General features: G+C 36.6%; 1 protein-coding gene across 1 annotated transcript in view; it reads left to right on the plus strand.

Moving 5' to 3' along the window:
- EIF2AK4 (eukaryotic translation initiation factor 2 alpha kinase 4) overlaps positions 1-23,667 on the plus strand; it is a 32,000-nt gene extending 8,333 nt beyond the window's left edge. Inside the window, exons 9-39 of the mRNA XM_065754008.1 lie at positions 339-874; positions 1,257-1,366; positions 1,861-2,018; positions 2,365-2,765; positions 3,463-3,532; positions 4,623-4,706; positions 5,661-5,783; positions 6,252-6,356; positions 6,490-6,547; positions 7,253-7,332; positions 7,963-8,064; positions 8,619-8,669; positions 9,739-9,975; positions 10,494-10,569; positions 11,164-11,285; positions 12,427-12,476; positions 12,567-12,735; positions 13,177-13,293; positions 13,995-14,060; positions 14,603-14,773; positions 15,328-15,462; positions 15,597-15,704; positions 16,378-16,506; positions 17,476-17,562; positions 18,067-18,179; positions 19,626-19,684; positions 20,155-20,252; positions 20,885-20,953; positions 21,518-21,562; positions 22,617-22,741; positions 23,188-23,667. Of these exons, the coding sequence (XP_065610080.1) occupies positions 339-874; positions 1,257-1,366; positions 1,861-2,018; positions 2,365-2,765; positions 3,463-3,532; positions 4,623-4,706; positions 5,661-5,783; positions 6,252-6,356; positions 6,490-6,547; positions 7,253-7,332; positions 7,963-8,064; positions 8,619-8,669; positions 9,739-9,975; positions 10,494-10,569; positions 11,164-11,285; positions 12,427-12,476; positions 12,567-12,735; positions 13,177-13,293; positions 13,995-14,060; positions 14,603-14,773; positions 15,328-15,462; positions 15,597-15,704; positions 16,378-16,506; positions 17,476-17,562; positions 18,067-18,179; positions 19,626-19,684; positions 20,155-20,252; positions 20,885-20,953; positions 21,518-21,562; positions 22,617-22,741; positions 23,188-23,242 (3,909 nt within the window). The 3' untranslated portion in view covers positions 23,243-23,667. The remainder of the gene's footprint in view (positions 1-338; positions 875-1,256; positions 1,367-1,860; positions 2,019-2,364; positions 2,766-3,462; positions 3,533-4,622; positions 4,707-5,660; positions 5,784-6,251; positions 6,357-6,489; positions 6,548-7,252; positions 7,333-7,962; positions 8,065-8,618; positions 8,670-9,738; positions 9,976-10,493; positions 10,570-11,163; positions 11,286-12,426; positions 12,477-12,566; positions 12,736-13,176; positions 13,294-13,994; positions 14,061-14,602; positions 14,774-15,327; positions 15,463-15,596; positions 15,705-16,377; positions 16,507-17,475; positions 17,563-18,066; positions 18,180-19,625; positions 19,685-20,154; positions 20,253-20,884; positions 20,954-21,517; positions 21,563-22,616; positions 22,742-23,187) is intronic.
- Positions 23,668-24,869: the final 1,202 nt, after the last annotated feature.

Below are 24,869 nucleotides of genomic sequence, written 5' to 3' on the forward strand. Positions count from 1 at the left end.
TTGAGAGGGTGGTGATGTGCCTCAAAGTGCCACTGTTCAGAGCATTTACACCACAGAGGAAGTTGAATGTGTTGGAGTGTTTAGGAGTGTATGTAAAATACAAATGAAAGAAAGTGAATTTGTAAGTATGCATTTATAAAATAATAGAAAAATAAAACATTAAAATTCTGAAGAAAGAGGAAATGAAACATACCTGACAGAAACCAGAGTTGTTCTTGCTCCTTGTCTACAATGCTCTAATATGTTGTAGAGGTATTTTTGTATATATTATCTGTTTTAGTAATTGTGTGCTCGTGAAATATGACACAGTGCACATTATGTTGTTTTTCTTTTAACAGCTTCAGGGTGCAGAGACTGAGTTCAGCTCACTGACAAAGCTAAGTCACCCAAACATAGTACATTACATATGTATGAACCTGAAAGAACGAGAGGATTCAATTGTGGTGGACATTCTGGTGGAGCACATAAGTGGTTTCAGCCTTTCCACATACTTGCACAAAGAGACTCCAGTTCCAATTGAGCAGTTGCGCCATTATGTGAGCCAGATTTTGTCAGCTCTTGACTACTTGCACAATAATTCAGTAGTGCACAAAGTGCTTCGTGCTTCCAGTATCCTGGTAGATGCTGAAGGAAACATCAAGGTGACAGACTACAGCATTTCCAAACGCTTGGCGGATATCTGCAAAGCAGATGTTTTTGAGCAAACCAAAGTTCGTTTTAGTGAGGATTGTCTTCCCAGCAAACCTGGAAAAAAAGGAGATGTCTGGAGTCTGGGCTTGCTTCTGCTTTCACTCAGCCAGGGCCAAGTAACCAAGGAATATCCGGTTGGTGTTCCTAGTAATTTACCTGCCGACTTCCACGACTTTCTGGAAAAGTACGTGTTTGCTGCGTTCCTTTATCTTTTTCTCTTTGATTTGTCTTTTTTTTTTTTTTTTTTTTTAAGACTTGATCAGTGTTTCAAAAGAACAGTCAGATCCCAGTGTCGTTAGTCAAAGGTTTTAGAGAAGAGACATTCTCTCTCTCTAGGATCATGCTGCTAATCTGGGGTTCAGGAGAAAGGGTGTGGTGATCTCTTCTGCTCTATTCTGTCACTAGCTTTGTGTGTCTCTGTGGATAAGCCATTTAGTCTCTCTTGGCCTCTGATTCCATCAGAATGATAAAGGTGGTCGTTCCTTAAATATAAGGAGATATATTTGAGCACTTAGGCCCAATTTGGAATAGCTCTTTCAACAGTTTTCTTTTTGCTTTGCTAACAGATGTGTTTGCTTGGAAGATAAGGAAAGATGGACTCCTCAGCAACTGTTACAACATAGTTTTATAAACATTCCACGAATGAAAATACCTGTAGCAGAAGAAAATCTAGATGGTGAGGAACTTGATTTGTTATGTATTCCATTAAATAACTGGATGACATCCCTGCAGTTAACAGAAAAATTGAACTGTGCTAGATCATCATAAGAACGTGTTTCTGCCAGTGCTTTACAGTAACTAATCTGGAAGTTTAAGACCACACTAGCTTTTATGTCCATGGACAGCTGAGATGGTCAGGCTGCTGTGTTCTTACCAGCAGAGGAATCTGTGTAGTGTAAATGTCAGTCTTAATTTTCTTCCTGGAAGATTATGTTCCAGTGAAACATCTTTCCTCACAGTGTTCTGTTCGAGTCAATTCCTTTGTCCACTATAAGTAATGCTACTAACTGAATGCTGCAGTAAGGTTTATGTTTGTACCAGAGCTTGCCTCTGCTCAGCAGAGCACTTCTTATTTCAGGTTTAGTTGCACTTGGTTATGTCGGGCTTATCTTTTTCCTAATGCCTAGTGCCTTACTACCAGTGCTGGTAACTTTGATGTCTTTGTTACAGATTCGGCAGGTATAGACTGCATTGAGACAGTTGTGCCCAGCAGCCAGATATCCAGTGCTTCCTTCTTCACAGAAACACAGAGACAATTTTCACGCTACTACAATGAGTTTGAAGAGCTAAAATTACTTGGCAAAGGGGCTTTTGGAGCAGTCATCAAGGTATGGTATAAACATTATTTACACCGTGAAATCCTTTTTGGGAGTGAGTTTGTTTTCTCTGAAGCAAAACAGAGTATGCAGTGTTTGTTTGGTTTTATGTATGGTTTTCCAGTGTGCTATACCTGGACTGTGCTTTTCGTCTGGAGTTGAGAAGGCTGATAAACTTTGAGAGAGATTACTGGGAGCCTGCTAAGAGCCCCATCAGTATGGACGAGCTTGCATTTCAATTGCAGTTGTTTTCCTGGTGAAGGGAAAGCTTCCCACTTCCACGAAATTACTCTGGGTTTGGCTGTACATAGTGGGGTGCTTAAAAGCATTCGACTTCAGATGTAATCAAATGTTTCAGGTGCGAAATAAGCTCGATGGCTGCTACTATGCCGTGAAGCGTATCCGCATTAACACTGCCAGTAAGCAGTTTCGGAGGATTAAAGGAGAAGTGACGTTACTTTCCCGTTTAAACCATGAAAATATTGTGAGGTATTACAATGCTTGGATAGAAAAACACGAAAGTCCCGTTCCCATTGTGTCGTCTGAAGACAAAAGAACGCCCACCAAAGCAGATCTCATCCTTACTGCAGAGGAGACAAACGATGTGGAAGCTAATGCTCCTCCCCCAGTTCTGACCAGTTCAGTGGAATGGAGTACTTCGTGTGAGAGATCCTCCAGCAACAAATTCAGTGGGGCTGGTCAGGAGTCCAGTGATGATGACGATGATGATGGTGATGGGGTGTTCTCACATTCGTTTCTGTAAGTAGTCTTCATCATTAGCACTGTAGGAAACGTTAGAATAGTTTAGTGTTCCAAGCTTGTGTCTTTTACCATTGTCACTTTGTTAGGACCAACTCACTGCATTTTTCTTCTGTCCTCCGGTTAAAAACAAAAGTACTGTGTTTGCAGGAGCTGGATAGCCCGGGAGGAGATGATTTGTAGTTACTGTCAGTATACGAGGAAAGTTGGTTTGTGCTTCTGGTAGTTTCTTATCGTTCATTTCAGAATGCATGGCTGTTTATTTTATCTGTGTTGAATTTTCCAAGCTGAAGACACACTATTTTTAATAAACTATAAAAATACCTTCTTTTGATTTTAGTAACATATTCAGTACATGCTGCTGTGTGTGGGATGGTTCTTTTGCTGGTGGTGTTCTTTTTGTTTAAGCACTGCACTGTAAGTGAACTGTTTTGCTTACTGAATGCAGACCTTAAATCCTACTGATATATGCTTTTTTTGTTTTTTTAAGAGACTGAGCTGTCAAAGGAAGTTTTGCTTTGCAAGCGGGATGCATTTGGTTTGCTTTGTTTAAGGCATATAGGAAATCATTCAACAGCAGCTTTGATTTCTTTTTATTATTTTCCCCAGCAAATATAGCCTCAAGGTTTCTTAATAAAAGTTTCTTGGTAATGTCTGTTTAAGGAATATTAAAACGTTTTTGCTTTTTTTTAAATAGGCCAACTACAGACTCAGAAAGTGAAATAGTTTTTGATAACGAGGACGAAAACAGTAAAGGTCATCCTCCAGTAAGTACAAGACAAAGCTAGTGAAAATGGAAATATCACAGAATTGTCTTTGGCAAGCAAACAGATCATAGGGGAGGTTTTCTTTCATATCTCCTGTCAACAGAGAATCATGCAAGGTTGTGTTAATGATAGCGAATATTGTGCTCTCATGAGCTACATAAAAATGATTATCTGATACAGCTAATCTGGATTCTGTTTCTCACTGTGTCATTGAGCTAAACATGGTTCATTTTGTAGTCATGAGCCTGGTTGTTCTAAATGTAGGATTTTAGTATGTACATGATTTATCAACTCACCATCTGCATTGTCTTACGTTGCCTGAAAACTGGAATTCCATTCTACTTTTAGGGGACATAAACTAGTGTATTTGCTCTCACTAGCTACTTTTTCAAACTGGTGACATGTTTGTAGCAGTCAAAAAGAGATGGAATGTCAGAATGATGTGTGTGAGGTTACAGTGCTCCTCAAGATTTTGAATCACACCAGTTGCTGTGAAAGTCAGAGGACTCTTGTCACAGAAAGCTAATGGGCAGAATTTTCTGCAGCATGTATAATCTGTCACTGCCAGTGCTGATGGTTTGTAAAGTGTTCTTATTGATTCTCGATTTCCTCCTTTGTGTTAAAACGTACATTGGCCTGATATATGTTTAATAAGGGAGCTGTGCACTTTCTGTCATGGAGGGATAGGGAAGATTGATACGTTATATCAAAGTTGTTGATTTTCTCCTTTTTTATTATTCATTTTACTAAGTATGTTGTTTATTTTAGTACATTCTTCTTTTAACCTAACATACTTCGAGATTTAGATTTTGTCTAGATATTTTGGAAGCTTTATTCCTGCAGTGTCTAGTTATGGCAAAAATGTTATTTGTTCTCGCTTGGAAAGTGAGAATTGGGTCACATCTTCTTCTAGCAGATGAAGAAGCAGTGGTGTTACAAAAATGTCAATATATTATTTTGCTGATATTAAAATCCAGCCATAGAAGATGAGTTTTCATTATGTTCCACTCAATGAAAATGATAGGATGCATAGAAAAACCTCTGGACCACTTCCTGTAACAACTTTTCTGTTACTTTTACTGCAATGAAGGATGAAGAAGGCAATGAGAGGAATAGCCATGAAGAAGAAAACAGGACACCAGTCATTCAAACAGTGCATTATCTGTACATCCAGGTTAGGCTGCTTGCATGTTCAGGTGAAAGGATGCTGTTTATTACAATCAGCAGAGATTAATTGCTGTTCTTTTGCTGTTGTTGTTGTTGTTTTTATTATGGAAAAAGTAGTAACATTTGAAAAACAAGACTGAATTCAATGTTGTTTACGCAGTGGACTATCGTTCTGGAAGGTTTGGCTGGGGGGAAAGCACTGTACAATGCTTTCCATTGTTTTGTACTGTACTTGTACTTGAAGATGTAGTTTGCAGATGTGAAAACTTCCTCATTCTCTTCAGAGAAACCACAATGTATATACTATTTTTAACAGGAAATACAGTAATTTGAAAAGCTATTATGTGACCCTAACAAAAGAAAATTCATGCAGGTTTGAACCTTCAGGCTTTACTTCTGAAAACATCTCTTTTCTTTTAAGAGTTAGACTAACAGAGAAGTTAGCAGCTGTATCTAACTGTTCTGTGTGCAGTTTTTTATGAAGCAGTTCATGGTAGCCCTTGTCAGGAAGAGAGATGCAGCTAGATGTGGAATTACATGTATTTTTTATGCTTTTTTTATGATTTTATGCAAGTGCTATATATAGCATGAAACAAGCAGTCAAGGAGCCAAGAAAACTAAAGCCAGAGATGTTTCAAAGTCTGGTTTGAATATACATTGTGCCCAGGTTGCTTTCATCTTATTTTTAATGTTGTGATTGAGAACAGACTACTAAGCAAGCTAGTACTGTTGCTCCTGAAAATGAGGTAGGACTTGTGATTGCATATTTTCTAGCTAAAACACATCTAAGGAGAATTCCAAATAGCTGAGTGTTTAGATGATGTTATCTGCTTCTGAACTGTGTTTTATGGAGTCAGGCATTAAGGTGCTCACAGATTTAAAAAAAATAAATAAATTGATAGTTCTTTTCCTTGACAAAACTCACCTTTTCCCTCTCTCTCCTACATATTCACAACTGAAGATGGAATACTGTGAGAAGAGCACATTAAGGGATACTATTGACCGAGGATTATATGAAGACACCAGTCGGCTTTGGAGGCTTTTCCGAGAAATTTTAGATGGATTAGCTTACATCCATGAAAAGGTTAGTAAGTGTGACAGTTACGACCCATCCGTTACATTTATGCCGTAACTAGTCTGTTTCATTTATTCTGTTCATTTTGAACATTCGATCCTATGTAACTGCGTTTATTAGTGGTACTTACTCTTGCTAATATTATTCAGTTCTAGGGTTTTAGAATATACTTTCTTCAATTTGAATTCTGTAATGAATCACTTCAGATATTTTCCTTTAGTCATAAAAAAATTACCTCCTTTTAAAAACATTGCTTTAGATATGTATCAACACCAAAGATTGTTTTTAGCTTCTGGGCCAGCAACCACAGTCTTCAAAACTAGTCACGGGTGACTTAACGCAGTAGATTTTCCTCTGCATATAGAATAATTAATATAATACTTTTTTCAGTCTATTATAAAGAATGACATTTTGTATTGTTTATTGTTTCTTATGCTAACAGTCTTTTTTGTTGTTGTTGCTCTCCTGCTTTAACAGGGAATGATCCACAGAGACTTGAAACCTGTGAACATTTTTTTAGATTCCAACGATCATGTGAAGATCGGTGATTTTGGTTTAGCTACGGATCATCCAGCAAATGCAGTGAGTGCAGCCAAAAGTGAATTCAACAACTTGCCTTTGGTGATGTAATAACCTGAAAGATGAAAATAGAAGATAGTGATCATATTGTAAATGCCATGATCTTTACTGTTTGTATCTCTTTTCCTTATTTCAGGCAATCTCTAAGCAAGAAGAAAATCACTCAGATAGCTTTGCTAACTCTGACCCATCAGGTCAGTATCCACTGTAGCTTGTTCTAACTGATTTTAAGCAAAGTCTTGTATACTGCAATCTTATGTACTCTGTTACAACTTTCGTTCTTTCTTTGAAAATAAAGCATGTTTCATAAATAAATACATGCTTTTATAGGAAAGCAATACAACTTCTAGATGGATATGTTACATATAATTCGGCAGTTCTGCCAGTTATCTGAACAAATTTGCTTCCACTACTGCCGTAGACTGATGCTTTTATTATTGTGGGATACATAGAGATCCTGTATATCTGTTCCATCTGCACTTCTGCGCTCTGTATAGGATAATTTCAAGATCTGAGGGGTTTTTGTTTGATTGTTTTTGTTTTTATTTGTTTGGCTTTAACACCTTCTGTTTAGGGATGAATTGTGTGCTTTGAGAAAACTTTAGTATATCTTCTAGAAGTCATAAGATGAGTTCTTTGGAAGTGAAATTGAGTTGTATTATAGTGTGCTGACCTACTAAAATGATATAAAGCAATAGATAGGATGTAGACAGTAGAGACAGACACGTTCACTTCACATGTGAAGTTGAAAACTGTTTTGCATACTGCTTGTGTCTGGGTTTAGGAAGGTCTGATTTCATCCTGGAAGAAATGAGGACAAATGATGGGTGAGTTTTGTTGACTTTGATGCCACATTTCTTACTTTCTTGAAACTGATGTTTTCATCTTTTGCTTTGTAGGTAATTTGACAGGGATGGTTGGCACCGCATTGTATGTCAGCCCAGAGGTCCAAGGAAGCACTAAATCTACATACAATCAGGTATGATTAGACTTAACTGAAAGACAGCATGTAATCTAGTAGTAGGTACAATGCTCGTGCTCAACGAAGATGAGTTCAAGATGGGAAAGTACACGGTGGGAATTAGAAATATTCCTTTAAGAGCAGACCAAGGTAAAAGGATGCACTCAAAGCCTGTGATGTGACTGTGGCTATATGCAAGCAACCTGAAGTTGAAAGGAGGGTCTCTATAAATGAATAGGTTAGAAATCTGAGTGTCTTTAGTTAAAGCAAAAGGTCACCATTAGAACTGCTCTCCTGGATTCCTAGATTGCCATTTTAGAGGATGGCAGTGCATTTTTTTATTACAGAGGATCCCGTTTATGTGCACAAAGAAGCTGAATTTCAAAGTGGGAGTGTTTTCAAAATGAAATGGGGTCCTTTTTGTCAAGGCAGTGCTGTGAGGATAAAAGCAATTGAAGTCTAACAAGTCTTAATGGATTGCATCCTTTGAACAAGTTAAACAGAGAAGCAAGTGAACAAATAAAGGCAACCACACCTTTTTCATGCTGCACTATAATGTGAAATTTAAGCAAAGGATTTTTTTCTGCTGTCATCTTCCATGGAAATCTAAAAGCAATACCTGTGAATTTCGTACTTTTTCCTCCCTAGAAAGTGGACCTGTTCAGTCTGGGTATAATATTCTTTGAAATGTCCTACCACCCCATGAGTACTGCATCGGAAAGGATCTTTGTTCTTGGTCAGCTAAGATTAGTAAGTATACAGGGATAAAGGGTAAATTCTCAGCATCAAATTGCTTAAGAGAAGCAAAGATGTTTCCAGGGAGAGTGCTTTGAACAAACAAAAAATAAATAAAAATAAAATTGGGAGCTCCTAGTGACATTTTCTTAATGTACTTTGTATTTCCTAGTCTTATTATCATTAGTCACTGTTCTGACTCAATGAAATTAATTTTTATATTGCAAAACATTAGAGGTGGAAACTTCAACAATAAACAGATGATGGCTTCAGTACAGCTGGGTTTATACCCACTGAGTTCTCAAGAACCAGTTTACTTTTTGTTAAGTAACTGAGTATGGACTGTCTCTCTTCCACAAAACGTCATACGTGCATTTCTGTAACATTCTTCTTTCTGTTAGCTCTTCAAACTAAGTTTACTATGTTTTTTTTTTTCTGGCTTTGTTTCCCCCGTGGTCAGTAACACTGCTCAGTCACTGTTTGAAAATGTAGCACTTAATGTAAGACCAGCTTGCACAAACAGTACTGGCTGTTCTAATTAAAATGTGGTTGGTTTATTTCTTTTGTAGCCCAGTATTTTATTTCCGCAAGACTTTGATGAAGTCAAGCACGCAAAGCAGGTAATTTTGAAGACATTTTAACTAGTAGATATCCCTGTCAAGAAATGCTTATTTCTTATTTTTCCCACTTAATTCTGATTAGTGATTCCTGCCAAACTGTTATTACCTGACATTAGAATGAAGTAAGAAAAAAATCTCAAAAGATATAAAGTTGATGTGGAATCATGTTTATACACAAAATTCCCTGAGTGCAGTCATGACGAAATGGAGAAATCCCCGGTGTACCTTTAAAGCTCTGAGGGACAATTTTTAGTTTCTGGGCACGAAGTAATTGCAGCTGTATTTTTTAACCCTTGATTTAAATGTTTGAAAGAGATCCATGTCACAGAACAGGAAGAGATATACAATGTAAATTGATGCTCTAAGTTTGAAGAAATGTAAATTGAAGCTTCAAGTTGCCAAGAGCTGGAAACTTAAGACAATGGGTGCTCATGGATTTGAGTAGTTTCTTTTTTTCTTTTTGTTTCATCTTATTTAGTTCTGCCTCCAAGAAGTGATAACGTGCAGCGTAATTTTTTCTGAATCATCTGAGAAAATTTTATTCCTTGTGCAAATGGACTCTTTCTTTAACAGTTAGCATTAACTTTTTGTCTGTTTTGCTAGTGGAACAGCAGTCTGTCTCACTAATGCCATAAAAATGTTTCCATCTTACACAATTTACTAAAATACATTCCTTAGTGTGTGTAACTCAGAGACCTTTGTTACGCACGCAGTTCTGTTATCTCTTTAATTTTTTTCATAGAGATGCCAGAACTTACATAACATAGGACAATAAATGTTATGATGTGTTTTTGTCATCCCAAGAGATCTACATGGACTAACAAATTTCTAAGTTTGTTTTAGCAGTTATTTATTCAGGTGGTACCATGACATGGGATTTAGAATAAGCAAAGAATTACCCAACCTAAAGATTCAAACCCCACTTTCCTTTTTTTTCCTGTATAGTTATCTTAGTATCTTATATCCTGTATAGTTATCTCAGTATCTTATTTGTGTGGTGTGACTGAGAACGTTCATTTTAAACACTGATAGCATAAGAGAAACTATAAAATTTTGATTTAACTCGCAGAGATTGGTTATTACATGGCTCCTGAACCATGACCCTGCAGCAAGACCAACAGCTGTGGAGCTGTTAAAAAGCGAACATCTTCCACCACCACAAATGGAAGAGTCTGAGCTTCATGAAGTGCTGCACCATACCTTAGCAAACGTGGATGGCAAGGCCTACCGCACTATGATGAGTCAGATATTTTCACAGCGCATATCTCCAGCTATAGACTACACCTATGACAGTGATACACTGAAGGTTTGTAGCGGCTGAGGGCATTTTTGTTCTTTCATGTGGTGAATTTTTAAAAATCAACCACAAGAAAGTTCTAATAGACCTCAAAGCGCGTGTGAGATAATTGCATTCTCTCTTAAAATCAACCTTCACATTATTTACTATTTAAAACTACAGATTTGCAGTATGGGACCCAAATACCAGCTTCATATTTAACCTTACATTGACTCTTCAATGAAGAAATAAGCTTTATTCTTAATCTCAGTACTTAACGTCTGATTGCCAGCATAAATTGTTAGCTTTGAGTTTCTTCCTCCCTTTCTATTGATGTAAAATAGAATTCTCTTAAGTTTTTAAGTCTTTGTAAAGAAGTTCAAGGAGATGGCAAAATAGGGCTTTGTATGGCTACTGTTATTTTTTGCTGTGAAAGCAATACAGTTGACTATAGAGAGAGAAGATAGTAGAATGTTTTTTACCTATATTAAGTGGAATTATCCTTGCAAATAAATTATACATCTACTTTTTATTTGTGATGGTTTCAGGGCAGTTTTTCTATTTGGACAGCCAAGATACAGCAGCATGTATGTGAGATTATCAGCCGGATATTTAAAAGACACGGTGAGAGTGTTTACAAAAGTTGTTCGTTTCCCTTTTTCGTGACTGAATGGATTTAAGGGAAGGAATGGTATTGCTGCTGTCATGAGTCACAGAGTATGTTCAGTAGTTGTGTGTCATTTGAAATTTTAAGATTTTGGCATCCCAGTAGCTGTTAACTTCAAATCTGATATATTTTCCATTAGATTTTATCTGTAACAGTTAGAAGCATTTCCTTGTATTTGGAGCTTTTTAATTTTTTTTCCTCCCAGGTATTTTTTCAGTGATTAGTGATATTATTTTTTATAGTAGAGTTCCAGTAAAGATTAGATTCAAATAGAACGATGGCTGCAAAATACAGCCAGAGAAAAATATTCCAAGGAGTGTGGAAGACAGAACATTGAAGTCTGTTTGACAGGTTTCTTTAATCGATTTTCCTATTCCACCACTTAAGGATATCATAAAATACCAAAAATCATAAAACCATGACAGGATATTTAAAAGAATGTAATTTTAAAAGGTACTGATCAAGATTATCATACTCTGCAAGGTTGTTTATGAGTTTGCAGACAGATGTTCTGAAATGGGAAATAATAGCATGTTGCTGTTTTTGTGTAGGAGCCATCAAGCTGCATACTCCACTGCTAATGCCTAGAAATAAAAAACTGTACGAACATAATGAAGCTTCCTATGTCATGGATCACAGTGGGATGCTGGTCATGCTTCCTTATGACCTCAGAGTAAGTAGTATCTTCCCTGCTGGCAGTGCTGGGTTTCAAGAGAGCTGCTTGTCCATACATTTGGCTCAGTTTGGTTTAAACATTCCCTACGTGCTGAAGCAGTACATCTTTTGGCATCTGTTGTGGTTTTTTTTAATGCTGCTCTCCTGGTTTTGACAGCTGAAGCCCTGTCTGTTTAGGAAAGAGATGCACTATTTTCTGTTCTCTTTTTTAATCACAGGTGAAAGAAATGCTACATTATAAAGGTGGAAGGTGTCACTGCTGCTTTTTTTTTCTTGTGCATACTTCAGACAAAAAAACATGACCCATTCTCCTTGAAAATATTCTCACCCCTTTCTTATTTGTATGTCTCTCTAGAAAACATGCAAAATTCTGTCCAGTTTTGTGTTCCTCTTAAACATACACAGTTGAGTACCATTCCCTGAGAGGAACTGCTGCATGTGCAGCTGAAATCTTTAGTGTCCATGACTCAGCACTACTCAGTTATAGGCAATAGTGGTATAGATAATTGCTTTGCACTTAATTAAGACCTAAGTGCTTTAAGTATTAGTTTTGTGTTTTGTTACTGAGAATTGAATAACCTGTCCTTTAATCTTCCATACGTTAATTTAACATCAGTGTGACTCACCCTTCCTTTGCATTTAAGAACATTGAGTTATACAGTGTGATTCACAGCTAAGCACTTGTGCACCATCTACAGGATTTGTCTCTCTTTTGAACCTTTTTGTTTTAGAAAATGCGTTGACCAATGATTAAACAATCTTTTTTTTTTTAATCTTTATCTAAACAACAAAATACCCACTAGCACATTTAATAGGTTTCGAGACAAGTTTATGATGTATTTTGTCCTTCTCTGAGCTATCAGGAAAGTTTTTTGTTGTTGTTTTTTTTTCCATGTGTTTGTGTGGTTGTTCATTTGTTTTTAAGATTTGCCACAAAGATGATTGATGTTATTTGGCCACTTATGGCCAAATATTTATGGCATTATAATTATAAATATTTGGCCACTTATGGCCAAAATACTTATGGCATTATTATATGTGAAAATAGAAATGCTGATTGCATGTTAGTTATTAACCCCTCTTAAGGATGTAGCTAGACTGGTTTTGTTTGAACAATTTTTATGCATTTTGTTTTTCAGATTCCTTTTGCAAGATTTGTAGCTAGAAACAATATATCAAACTTGAAAAGGTAAGGGACATACAGATGTCAAGCAGAGATACTGTGCTTGTTGACAGTAAACACTGAAGATGCTGATTTGTTCTTCCATGTTTCCTTCAGATACTGTATAGAGCGAGTTTTCAGACCTCGGAAGTTAGACCGCTGTCATCCCAAAGAACTTCTAGAATGTGCATTTGACATTATTACATCTACTGGAAATAGCTTTTTGCCTTTAGCAGAAACAATTTATGCCATTTCAGAAATCATTCAGGAGTTTTCAGTGCTACAGGTAGATTCTCTAATCGCACCTTTTGATTTGTTTATTTCTTATTTTTTACCTCTTTTTCCATCGTTTTAATCTAATATGCAGAACTTTACTGATAAAACCTGTAAACAGAGTCAGGTATAGAACACTGTTGTGTGTTTTTGTAGGTGAACTTAAACTGACTCAAAGGTTTGTGTGTGCATCAGAAATATTGAGTCCCTATAGTGCCACTGAAACAGTTTGCCTTCTATCAGGCAAGTAATTACTACAGAATGGGACAATCCTTGCCATTCTTTATTTATATGGAAGGAGAGGTCTAAACAATTGGAGATGTTACTGAAAGTTTAAAAAACATCTTTGTTGTGAGTTTTCTTCTTGTATGTTTGTTTTATTGTGTTTTGTTTAGTTTTTAAGTAAGAAGGAGTGCTAATAAAACTTTCTTCTTGTTTTTATTATTTAACTCAGGAAAGAAATTACAGTATCTACTTGAACCATACCTCCTTACTGAAAGCAATACTTTTGCACTGTGGGATACCAGAGGATAAACTCAGTCAAGTTTACATCATTCTCTATGATGCTGTGGTAAGATATGAATTAAAATTAAACTAATCTTTGTAATCATAATTTAGAGTACCTTACTTTGACGAGCTGTCTTTAAAAATGAGTAACAGGGCATTGCCAGTGTAACAAGAAACATCCTATTATATAAAAGGGCTGCCTACCTTTGAGCTGTGAACTTGGATTAATATGTTGTTACTTCTGAATTTGGATGTTTTATGATAATTTTTAAATTGTATTCATGAGATAAATATTCACTTGTGTAGTTAAGAACTGGTAAAAATAAATGTATCTTAATATCATAGGTTTTTTTCCACTTAATAAGCAGAGAAAATAGATGGTTTATTTAAACTATTAAGGCGGTATTTAAATTAAAAAAAAATGTGTATTTTAATGCTTTTTAAATTTAATTTTTAATTATTTATTTTTATTTATTATTATTTCAATTAATTTACATAGGAATTCTTGTATTCATTTATGCAGATGGGCTTTTCAAGAATAGTTTGTTTTTATATTTCTTCCTGTTCCTCAGACTAAGCTAAATATGACCTCACTAAACACAAGTGGAAGATGTGTTACTTATCAACTTTGCTTTTCTACGATTGAAGATTGTAAATACAGCCTGTTGTTAAAAGCATTGCAACTTTGTGTTTTAATTCTTCACAGCAGTAATGTTTGCTGTAACTTAACTACTCTGAATACGTTTGCATCTGTTTCTCTCTCAGACTGAAAAGCTAACCAAAAGAGAAGTGGAAGCCAAATTCTGTAATCTCTCTCTCACATCGAATAGTGTGAGTACTTTTAATTTGGTGTTGAATTCCCTGTAACTTGCCATAAGCTATGGATAGTTTATTTACTTTATTACTCAACTGATAGAAGATCAACCATTAAATCCACTGTCCAAAATAGATTCATCTCTTTGAAAGTGGTTTGTCCTGCTCTCTGTTAAAGTATGGCTACTTTCCATGTTTCTCTCTCCTCTTAAACATATTTTTGAGGCTATGGAAATAATGAAAGGGTAGATGGAATATTGTACAGTGACATGTAGTAAAAGGAACTGAGCAAAACTGAAAGAAAGAAAAAATTGTAAGCAATTGTTGGTGAGTGTGCATACAGAAAGTTGCACTGACTTCCAGATGCCCCAGTGATAATTGCACACATCCATTCCTTTCCTCAACTTGGTAGGTAGACAAAGGCTGCTAGGTCAAACAAGCCAAAAAAAAGGCTATTTAATTCACACAGACAAATATTTTTCTTTTTTTTTTTTTTCCCAACATGATGTATTATGAGCACCTTCAGTGGTGCTCTCTGTATTTATTATTTTTGTTTTTAGCTTTCTCGACTCTACAGGTTCATTGAGCAGAAGGGAGAAGCAAGTAACGTATTTCCATTTTTAAACACAATGATAAAACAAAAACCAGGTGTGACTCAGCTGCTGAAGCATGGTATGAAGGATCTAGAGGAAATAATTGGTCTGCTAAAGCAACTTGGAATAAAGCTTCAGGTTTGTAAAAAACACTGCTAATAAATGAGCTGTTTATAGGCTACTGTGCCATGTAATTTACCACAAAACAAACTAATGATATTTTAGAGTAGGAAAAGCACACCTGCACATCTTTGATGGCAGGTAATAATACTGATAGCTGTTTTGAGAGATGTGTTTGAAGGACAAGATCTTTTTCAGTTGGAAGCTTCTGGCTCCATTTCTGTCTAATTACAAAGGGATTTTCTTTCTAGCCAAGACTGAAGCATAAAGAAATGTGAAGATCTGAAATAAGCTATAAATATTGTTTAAATGCAGAAAATTGGTAATTACTGATCATCTTCCACCTTCCTTAAGGCTTCCTGTTCAAAGGTTGTGTTCTAGTTTTCTTAAGCATTAAGCTCAAAGCATTATTCCCTTATTTTTTAATTGTATTTTAATCTTTTGGAGATAATATTTTGGTATGTCTTCCTTATGTGAGAACAGTCTTGTCAGCTCATACAGCTAATAGGAAACGAATTGCATTATCCAGTTCTGGAAGAGGAATTGTTCACTTACGCATTTTTGTTTTACAGATTTCCATAAATCTGGGACTGGTTTACAAAATACAGCAACACAATGGTATTATCTTCCAGTTCATAGCATACATCAAAAGAAGACAAAGAACTGTGCCTGAAATTCTTGCTGCAGGGGGCAGATACGATCATCTGGTATGTACATCTCTATTAACAAATTGATAGGAAAGGAGAACACAAACAATTGAAAACTGAAAAACCTTTTTGACATTTTCCAGAAATAACTTTTTGGTTCTTTAGTTTTGTCTTTTTTTTGTTTTTGTCTTGAGATCCCACAATTTAGAGGACCACAAACAGTAGGACCGGTGCCTTCAGCTGTTGGAGTCAGCATAGCTATAGATAAAATAACTGCTGCTGTTTCCAGTATGGAGGATACTGTAAGTTTGGTTTGGGGGGGAGAGGGATTGTTTTTGTTTGCTTACTGCTGATAATAACTTGCCTGTAACCACAGATGGGTGAAAAATAAGAGATTCAGATGTGTTCCAAAATACTGTACTGAAAAAGCAAACATCAGGATGACTTGTTTTCTTCGGTCGTTCCAGATAGAATTATTTACTAAAGCAAGGGAACAGGGAATCTTCAGTTTTATAACTTTTTAATGTAATGGGACTCTTCTCTCAGCTTAAGTGTTGTTTCAGATGAAAGAAAACAATTGTAGATATTCAGCTATTCTTATTTTGCCTCTTCTAGGAAGGAACTGTAAGAAAACGGACTTTGTATGTCACACGATTTCATTTGGTTGTGGAATATGTTATTTCATTAACTTTTTCTTTTTTTGTAAGAATAAATTAATATTGCTAAGTTCATCAGGAAGGGAAGAGCAGAATAGGCTAGGAGGCTTTGCATGCTGAGGCTGAGGAGTTGCTTTTTGTCATAGAGTAAGCTTCAGCACCTTCCAAATGTGCTTAGGTGGCTATAGAAAGACCCCTAAAACCTCTTTTTCAGGTTGTTAGGTTCTGAAGAATATGTCCTTAGTTACTTTTAACTGCATGAATGAAGCAGGAGTGGTGGTCTAGTGGCAAATGTCCCTTGTTTTTACTTTTCCTTCAGATCTCTGTCAGCTCATGTGATTTGCTGGTTGTAAGTGCTGGTCAGATGTCAATGGGGAGAGCAATCAATATTGTTCAGAAACTCTGGACTGCAGGAATTCCAGCTGAAATAATGTACGACTGGTCCCAGGTACAATTTCTGTCTTACATGTATTGACTACGTTGCCGTTCTCAAAGATTAGCACAGGCAGAGATCATCCTTTTTCAATTGTTTTTGAATTATTTTTAATTGAATCGCAAATTCAGAAAACTGGGAATGCAGGTTGCTATTTTGGTAGAGTCTCATTGTCCTTGCTGTCAGTGCTCTTCCTCTTTAGCTTCCAGAGTGTTCAAAAATGTGTTGGTGAGCTCCTCAGGGCACAGTGAAATTAGGTGACCTTCCCTGATTATAAACTGAATCTAGAGCCCAAGGCGTACTGAAGCATGGGGGAAACTCACAGAATAAATTCTGAGAGATTACTGGCCTCATTTAAGCGTATTTTGTACCAGTAAAGGCAACGAAGGGGGTGACCTGAGGATGCCACCCTAACAGAATGGATCTCCAAGTAGACCTTGGTTGGTTCCAGGAATCTTCTAAATCTGCTGAAATGCATGACAGGCATTTAAAGTCCACAGTGAGGGCAGCTGTATTTTGCAGACTGTTCTTGCATCTTTGTCTATGCTGAAAGAAGACTGGACTGCATTTCACTTCTGTTACTTACGATTCCTGTTGGAGGACAGCTGGCGAGGAAGAAGCACTCATTTACCCCAAAACTGCCTTACTAAAAGGGCTGGGGGGCTGGGTAGCTGGGAGAGGTGTTGTGCTGAGCATGTCTTGCCCATCAAGTGGATCCAGCCAACCATTCCATGAGGGAACTGGGACTGCTTAGCGTGTAGGCTTAGATTTTGATTCTTAAGGAATGTTAGGTGAATATATCCATGCAAAATGAAGTTTCACCTCCTGGTCTTGTTAGAAATGCTCACTCAGAAGTTTTTATATTCAGTGTAACTGCCACATATAAAGTTAGTGTAACTGAAGATGGGAGACTGCTTATTTAGGTGATTATTTTATAATCTGTTAAATTTCTATCCCATTCGCCTTTCCCTCTTCCTGTTTCAGTCCCAGGAAGAACTGCAGGAATACTGCAGATGCTCCGGGATTACATATGTAGCTCTTGTATCAGACAAAGAAGGAAGTCATGTAAAGGTAAGTGTGGTATCAGAGGATATTCAGTGGTGCTTCAGGTTAATAAATGTTCTATTTTTTTTTTTTATTTCTTAAGATCATGAACATTACATTTTTTCTATAAAATATTTCAGTAGATGGAATTCCAGTAAATGTAGGTTTGGTTGCTAAGTACTAGGATGTTTTTAAAAACTAAAAAAAAAAAAAAAAAGCCCAGAACCAAATATGTGCTTATTAATACAATATTTGCACCTCTGAACCATTTTGTTCAGTATTATTTATCACATATGAGATAAAAGCAGACACTTTAAGCTTTGGGAATGTGGATTGAATTAGATGGTTGAAAATACATAGAAATCAAAGATTTAAGTGACAGTGATTTATTGCTGATAATGACAGCTTCTTCCATTTGGCTGCTTCACCTTTAATAGGTGAATAACCCAGTTTGGTCTTGATTCAACTTGAGACGTTTATTCATATGCTGTTTTAAGAAACAACTTTAAGAATCACTGAAATACATCATAGGTGAAATCCTTTGAAAAAGACAGACAGACGGAGAAAAGGATTTTTGAATCTGACTTAGTAGATCACCTGGTCCAGAAACTGAAAACTAAAATCTGTGATGAAAGATGTAGTAGGTAAGTAAAAAATAAAAATTGCAAAGTCAAGACATTAGTTTGGTTTTCTTAATGAAAGAATTGTAAGATGTACTCAGTTAAACTTTGCATTCAATAAAGAGTAAGAGCTTTACTTTTTCTTTTTGAGGGGAAAAGAAAGCAAAAGGCTTAGCTACAGAATTTTATTATTAAGAGACTGATTTCCCTTTCAGCTGTTATACTGAAACATGGTTAGTGCTTCACAAACTATGTATCTATCCAGCTCAGATGCAATTAGAACAATTTGTATGGCAGGGCTGCTTGCAAGTTCCCACTGCTGTCCAGAAGTTATTTACATTCATGCACTATGTAATCAAAGAATTTAAGCAGCAGGGTCCTCTCATTTTGAGGCAGTGCTAACAAATGTGCGACTCCAGCTCAACTGTACAGCTCAACTAGCACAAGTGAAAGTAACACCTGGCAAAGACTCAGGGGATGCAGCAGGACTGTGTGTCTTTGCTGGAAATACTGTTTGTTGTGACTAACAGCAACACAGAAATCACAGGAAAGGCAAGTCATGCTGTTACACACAGACCACAAGCACACACATTTGTATTACATATGTGTACATATGTATGTACATATGGTAATGGCAGCAGGGACAGTGTCTGAATTCTAGTTTATATGAACAAGCCAACTGACTGGATATCCATAATATTTCTGAATTAACAGTAAAGGAAATTTTTAAGCTTGAAATAATGAACTCAAAAATATTTTGTACAGGTGGATAACAGCTGCTGCCCAGCTCCTTATTCTTCCTTGATCTGGCCTCTGCTAGTTGGGGCATTTAGCTATGCAGCTTAACCTCATTCTCATGTGTTTTGTGGCATATCTATAGGATCTATTATTAGAAGCTGTGAAAGAAAAGCATACTTTTCTGAAGACTATCTTTAAATCCTGAGAGCAGAATACAGTGAAAAGATCGTATTTAGTAATAAAAATGCAACAATTATGATAATTGTAATACTGACAAAATAAAAGCATCCTAATAATCAAAAGTTTAATTTATACGATCTCGAGTATAAATTTGATATTTTAGTATCATCAGTATCAACACTCAGAAGTCTGTAAGCTGATTAAATTAACAATTTAGAGACAATATTTTCTTAATATACTCTAGCATTAGGATCCAAATCTTTCTTGAATCATGGGGAGCACAGCTATTTTGTAGCTAAAGGAAACACAAAGGTTGCTGTGCTGTTGTTCAGCAATAGTCCAATCAATAGCAGTACAATAGTTTGTCAGCCTGCTACATCAGATATGCTAATGTAACCTTGTATGATTTTCTGTCTATTCCAGAGCAGAATATAAATTTATCTATTAGAATGAAATAAGTGTGTAGGTACCATAGTCTGAAACCATGTGTTATCAGAGCATGCCTTCGTTTATTGCTAATTTGTTTCCTTAACTGTCCTTGTTAATTTCCAGAGAAACCTCAGATAACCTCTCAGTACCAAACCAAAAGGGATCGTTTGCTAATATTTCAGGTATTTGGTCTCTCCAGTTATTAACCACTGAAAATGATTTCTCTTTCTGTCTGGTTTTGTTAGAAAACCTTGCTGGAACTTACAATCTAAAAGTATTGCCAAGGTCAGAGTAGGGACATGTTTTCTAGCAGTGCATCTGGTTAGAAACATTTCCCTGTACTCTCAAACACTTTTCAAAGTGATCTAAAACTGAAACTTACTCCTGGGACTCCGCATTAAATAGCTGCTTCAATCTTGTAATAGCTTTCCTTTTTTGACACTACATATACTGAGTTCTTTTGTGAATTGTCAGTCATTTGGAACCACTTTCTAGTATGTGTGCATTTCACCTCCAACCAGCTGTACTTTTTAGCAGCTTTCTGAATCGTACACTACACGATAAGCTTATTAACATGTGTGAGTTTTCTGTTCCTTGCTACTTTCTTTCTGTTAAGAGAGACTAGAATGTAAAACTCTACATTTGCATTTAGGTGCGTTTGAGTCACATGGAACTCTCGTAGTGCCCAATGTCAGTGTTATAGCTCCTGAAAAGTTATCTGCCAGTGCCAGACGTCGTCAGGAAATTCAGGTACATACACACCCAATAAGTTTTAAGAATTGAGCCTCTAAAATACAGCATTATTGTAATGTAAAAATATTACATGATGTGATGATATACAAGTATCAGTTTGCTTATTTAGGGTTAGTGGCTTCAAGATTAATTAGAGTACAGAAGACAATACTAAAGCCAGATTGCAACTATTCCTGTAACATGCTATCTTTGCAAAATGATCACAGCTTGCTTGCTATATACCTGTATACATATTTACACTTGGTGTATACAAGTATTAAGAGGGATGAGCCATACTTCACTGTGGCTTCCACTCATAGGTTCTCACCTAACGGCCAGGAAGGCAGCCTGTAACTGCACGTACCAGGCTTCACAACCTAATGTGCAGCCCAGTCTGCTTTAGTGCAATTCTGATATTACCAAATCTTCATTACAGCAAGAGCATTCAGAGTCTCCTTCCTGACTACTTATCAAGATTTGCTGTGGATGTTACTGAAGTACTGACAGTAAATTTGAGATTTAAAATGTAGATCTGCATCTTGTGCTTGAAGCAGCCTCTTCTGTTCTCATAATCTGTGAAACAGAAAACAAATGTACCCAACCTGTGTCACAAAAGCAGTGTATTACTTTTGGCCATCTTTTGTTGGCAGGTGCAAACAAGACTGCAGACATTCGTTTCTAGCTTGCAACAGAAAACAAGTGAAATTGAGATTTTGGCAGTAAGTATTTTGGAAAAAGTTTGAATTGATTTCAAATCTGTAATTGAACTGGCTGATGCAGTCTGGAACAAACTGCTACTATTAGCCTCACTTTAGAGACAGCAAGTTAACCAAAGAAGCTCTTGCCCATATGGTTTCTTTAATGCTTGAGAAGTATCTCACACTGTACGTACTGGACAACTGTACACACCAAAATGGAACAAGTACTTAGTTATTAAGTCTTAAGCTGTACTTATCCTGTTGTGGTAATTTCCTAACTTGTTCCTGCTAGATTTGTTCTTACAGTTAAACTGATACATCTGTTGTATATGGCTTTCAGACTTCGGTGTATGCTTTTCAAGAAATGTACTTCCTATTTGCCTGTGCCTACTTAGAACATTGCATAATGAAATCTGTCATGAACTGTTTGTTTAAAATGTTTAAGGCCTTATATATTCCCAGTGCTATCAGCATGACTGCTTCTTTGGAACTGAAACAATGACTCCCCTTAGTGCAGCTAATCTCCAGTTGGCAAACTGATGATAGAAATGTTAAATATTTGTTAATTTCTTGGTATTTCTGCAGGTAGATCTGCCAAAAGAAACTCTGATACACTTCTTATTATTAGAGGTAAGCAATTAAGTATTGTAGTTGGAACTCTGATGGAACACAGGCTCTTAACAAAGATGAATGTACAATTTACCTGTAGTAGTTTTTCTCCTTTGAGGAGTTTGAATTAGGCTTTAAAACCTGAAAGCAAGTTTCTACCCAGAGAGCTTAACTGAAGCTAGAAAAATCTTTTTGTCAAATGCCCAAATTATGCAAGACACCATTAGGAGATCCTAATCCAAAGCTCTGTGTTTTTCCTAGAAGTCATCTGAGATCCAAACTTATAGTGCATTTTCCAAAAGAAATAAGCTTTAACTTGCAGTTTCACCAAAGATGTTTCTTGAAGCTGCCAAACACAGAGGCAATTGATATGAATGCAGTAGCTGAAGCTTCTCTTCTTAGCAAAGCCAAGATAAACAGAAGTATTATATCAACCCCTTTAACCGCTCAGAAGCTACTTGATTAAGAAAAAGAAGTGCTACAGACAAACCTCCTTCTCTTCACTGAGAGTAGTAGCTTTGAAGTCAGAAGTCTTAATACAGTTGGAGATGTCTCCATCTTCCCCAAAATACAAATGACATCTAGCTTGTAAATGGTAGATCTGGTACTCACTGTACCACCTTAAGTAACACTGCTGTGCTCTGAAGCACCCACCTGGTCACAGACTGAAACGTGACAACATTTCAAAATGCCTATTTCATCCACTCTTCCAAAACACGGAGATACTTTATCACCTATCTCTTCAAAAAGGGAACAGGCACGTGATCAGCTTCTATCACTCAATTTTCACTGCCCTTATGCTAAAGTTCTCATGTTCCACCCACCACTGCTGAAAGGATAGAGTCTCTTTTGATTGCTGAAATGTTTAAAGAAAGTACTGAAAAGTCTCATTCTTAACAGCTTTTCTTCAATACTAGAGGCAAGTTGCACATATTTACATTAATTATGTTTAAAACCTTTCAATACTGTGTCTGATTACGGAGCACCGACATTACAATGTTCAGAAGACTGAATCCTACCAGAAGCACTTCCTTCACTAGAGAATACTACAGCTCCTTGTCTTTTTCTTCCATAGTTTGATGGAGCCAGACATGCCTTTGATGCTACTGTGAGACAACTGATGTCACGATGGCCAAAACAGAGATGCTCATACTTGCAAGCAATTTGTGATGAAATTTACAGTATCAAAATGGAGAAGAGGTAAATCTAAGTTCTTATAGGTACATAAAACATCCCATTGATTTCTGCATTTCTGTTTCAACTAATAAGTCGTTCTTCATTCGTTCTGCCCTTTCCCTCTCCCCGAGACAAAAAGAAATATTCAGGAAGTATGCCTGTTTGAGTGCTTTTTTTGGCTAACATGGAACAAAACTGAGAGTTAGCATCACCTAACCTCACTTCTGGTAATCCAAATCCTATTTCATAAACCTTTTCAACAAAGTCTACACTGTACTCATTTATTTTGTTGCTTTGTTCAAACAACTGAATGGTAAATATAAATACATTCAAGCATACTTCTACTGCTGTACCGTGACTCCCTTTTCTCATGGGTGGGACTTGCAAATTTGAATTCCCCTTGTTTTGAAGGAATGAAGCAATTGGAATCTGACGCCAATTTAAAAAACCTGTTTTTGTTTCCTTTGCAGGGCTCCTGTACTCATCCTGTACAGTTACCGAGATGAATGCAAGGTTTTGTTCTAGTGCTTAAAGCATCTTTTATGGGATGCTCTTACTAATAGACAATAGTGTTTTCCACAAAGGAATTTCATTTGTAATATAAACTGTAAATTTATTCCAAAAAATGGAAGTAAATGTTTTATAGGTATTTAAGAAGCAGTCTGACTACAGCCAGAGATATATATTACTGTGTAATTCTTGCCCCTATACAATGGAAATTAGCAGCTGTGTAAGTGTAAAATGACTTAAATCCAGTTTAGAATGCTATTTATGTCCATATGCAACAGTACTGAAATGAGAATCTCAGTTCAAGGATTAAAGAATATGTATTATCTTCATTCTAAATGACTTTTGAAGAAGAGCTTTTGTGTAATAAAAGGTTTGGCTACGAGGCCTTTTTGAAATATGTATTACGAAGTTTTGTATTTATTAATTCATTTAAAGTCTCTCTGTAAATCACAGTAGAAGCTACCAAGTTGAATTGTGCAAGCCTGGCTGCCTACATTTGTCCTGCCCTCATGCTTTTCCATTCAAAACAAACAGCTGCTTCACAGGAGACAAAAATTAAACCCTATACAGAAAAAAAAACTTATTTTAAACCTGAAGGTCATGAAAGTAAGAGAAACCTGCACATACTTAGAAGCAGAACAGAAGCTCTGACTAGCAAACTTAAGCTTACAACCCAGGTGAAGAAAGCCTTTGAAGACATAATGATTAAAGGAGTCTTTAGAATGTCTTTTCTGAAGCTACAGCCTCCCAGTCGGTGCTTTTCAGAATTACCAACGTACATATTTAAAGCTAAGCTGTACTACCAATGCATCGGGAAAAATAAGCTAAACAAATGTAAAGATGAGTAACAGTAGCCTTTACTGCTGTATAAAAAGCATTACATGTCACATCATCCTCAACATACCAAGTGAATATGCAAAAAAGGAATCTATTTCCAGACATATATGGGTACTTAACCTATTTCTGTTTAAGCAATTTGTTCCTACTTCTTTTAAAACATACGATTGTCCTCAGCACTGCAGGCTCAGTGCATTAAGAAATACCTGCCTACTTCTGCCTTTTTCTGGTAGTGAAAAGGAGGGTGAAATTAAAATACGTAAAGCAGTAACTTCCATGACAAACCAGCCCAAAAACCTCTAAGGATTGTGAGGTTGCAATAACAACACACAGAAAGTAACGCTGGTGGTGCTGATCCTCAAGTTACAGATAACAGTATCGTTCCTAGCCATTCAGCAGACAAGTCACATCAGTCATTACAACTAAATCCATTTCTCATTGCATTTAATAGGAACAAGTAAGCATTCATCTTTTACATCTGCTCATACGAGGGAATTAAGATGTGAAAACAGGGAAATCCAGATCCCTGAATATACTGAAGGATGAAACTTTACAAAACAAACGTTCAGGTGACACGAGTATTCTTGAGCCATGTCTGAAGGAACCACGATGCAGCATCTGCCCTCCCCGCCCCAAGCCAGGCTCAGCACAGCTGGATTAATGCAGAGTAAAGGCACAGCTGCTAAGCACTGTGTGAGCTCAAAGACAGTACTGGCTGCCTTACAGACATTTGCACCGCATTATGAAACACGACCCTCAAAATAAGACAAAAAGGAAGGCTGCTGTTCCTGGTAATACATTGGCA

This window comes from Cyrtonyx montezumae, unplaced genomic scaffold, assembly GCF_038088225.1.
Source record: "Cyrtonyx montezumae isolate F1298 unplaced genomic scaffold, pur_monq_1.0 scaffold_10, whole genome shotgun sequence".
Taxonomy (NCBI): Eukaryota; Metazoa; Chordata; class Aves; order Galliformes; family Odontophoridae; genus Cyrtonyx; species Cyrtonyx montezumae.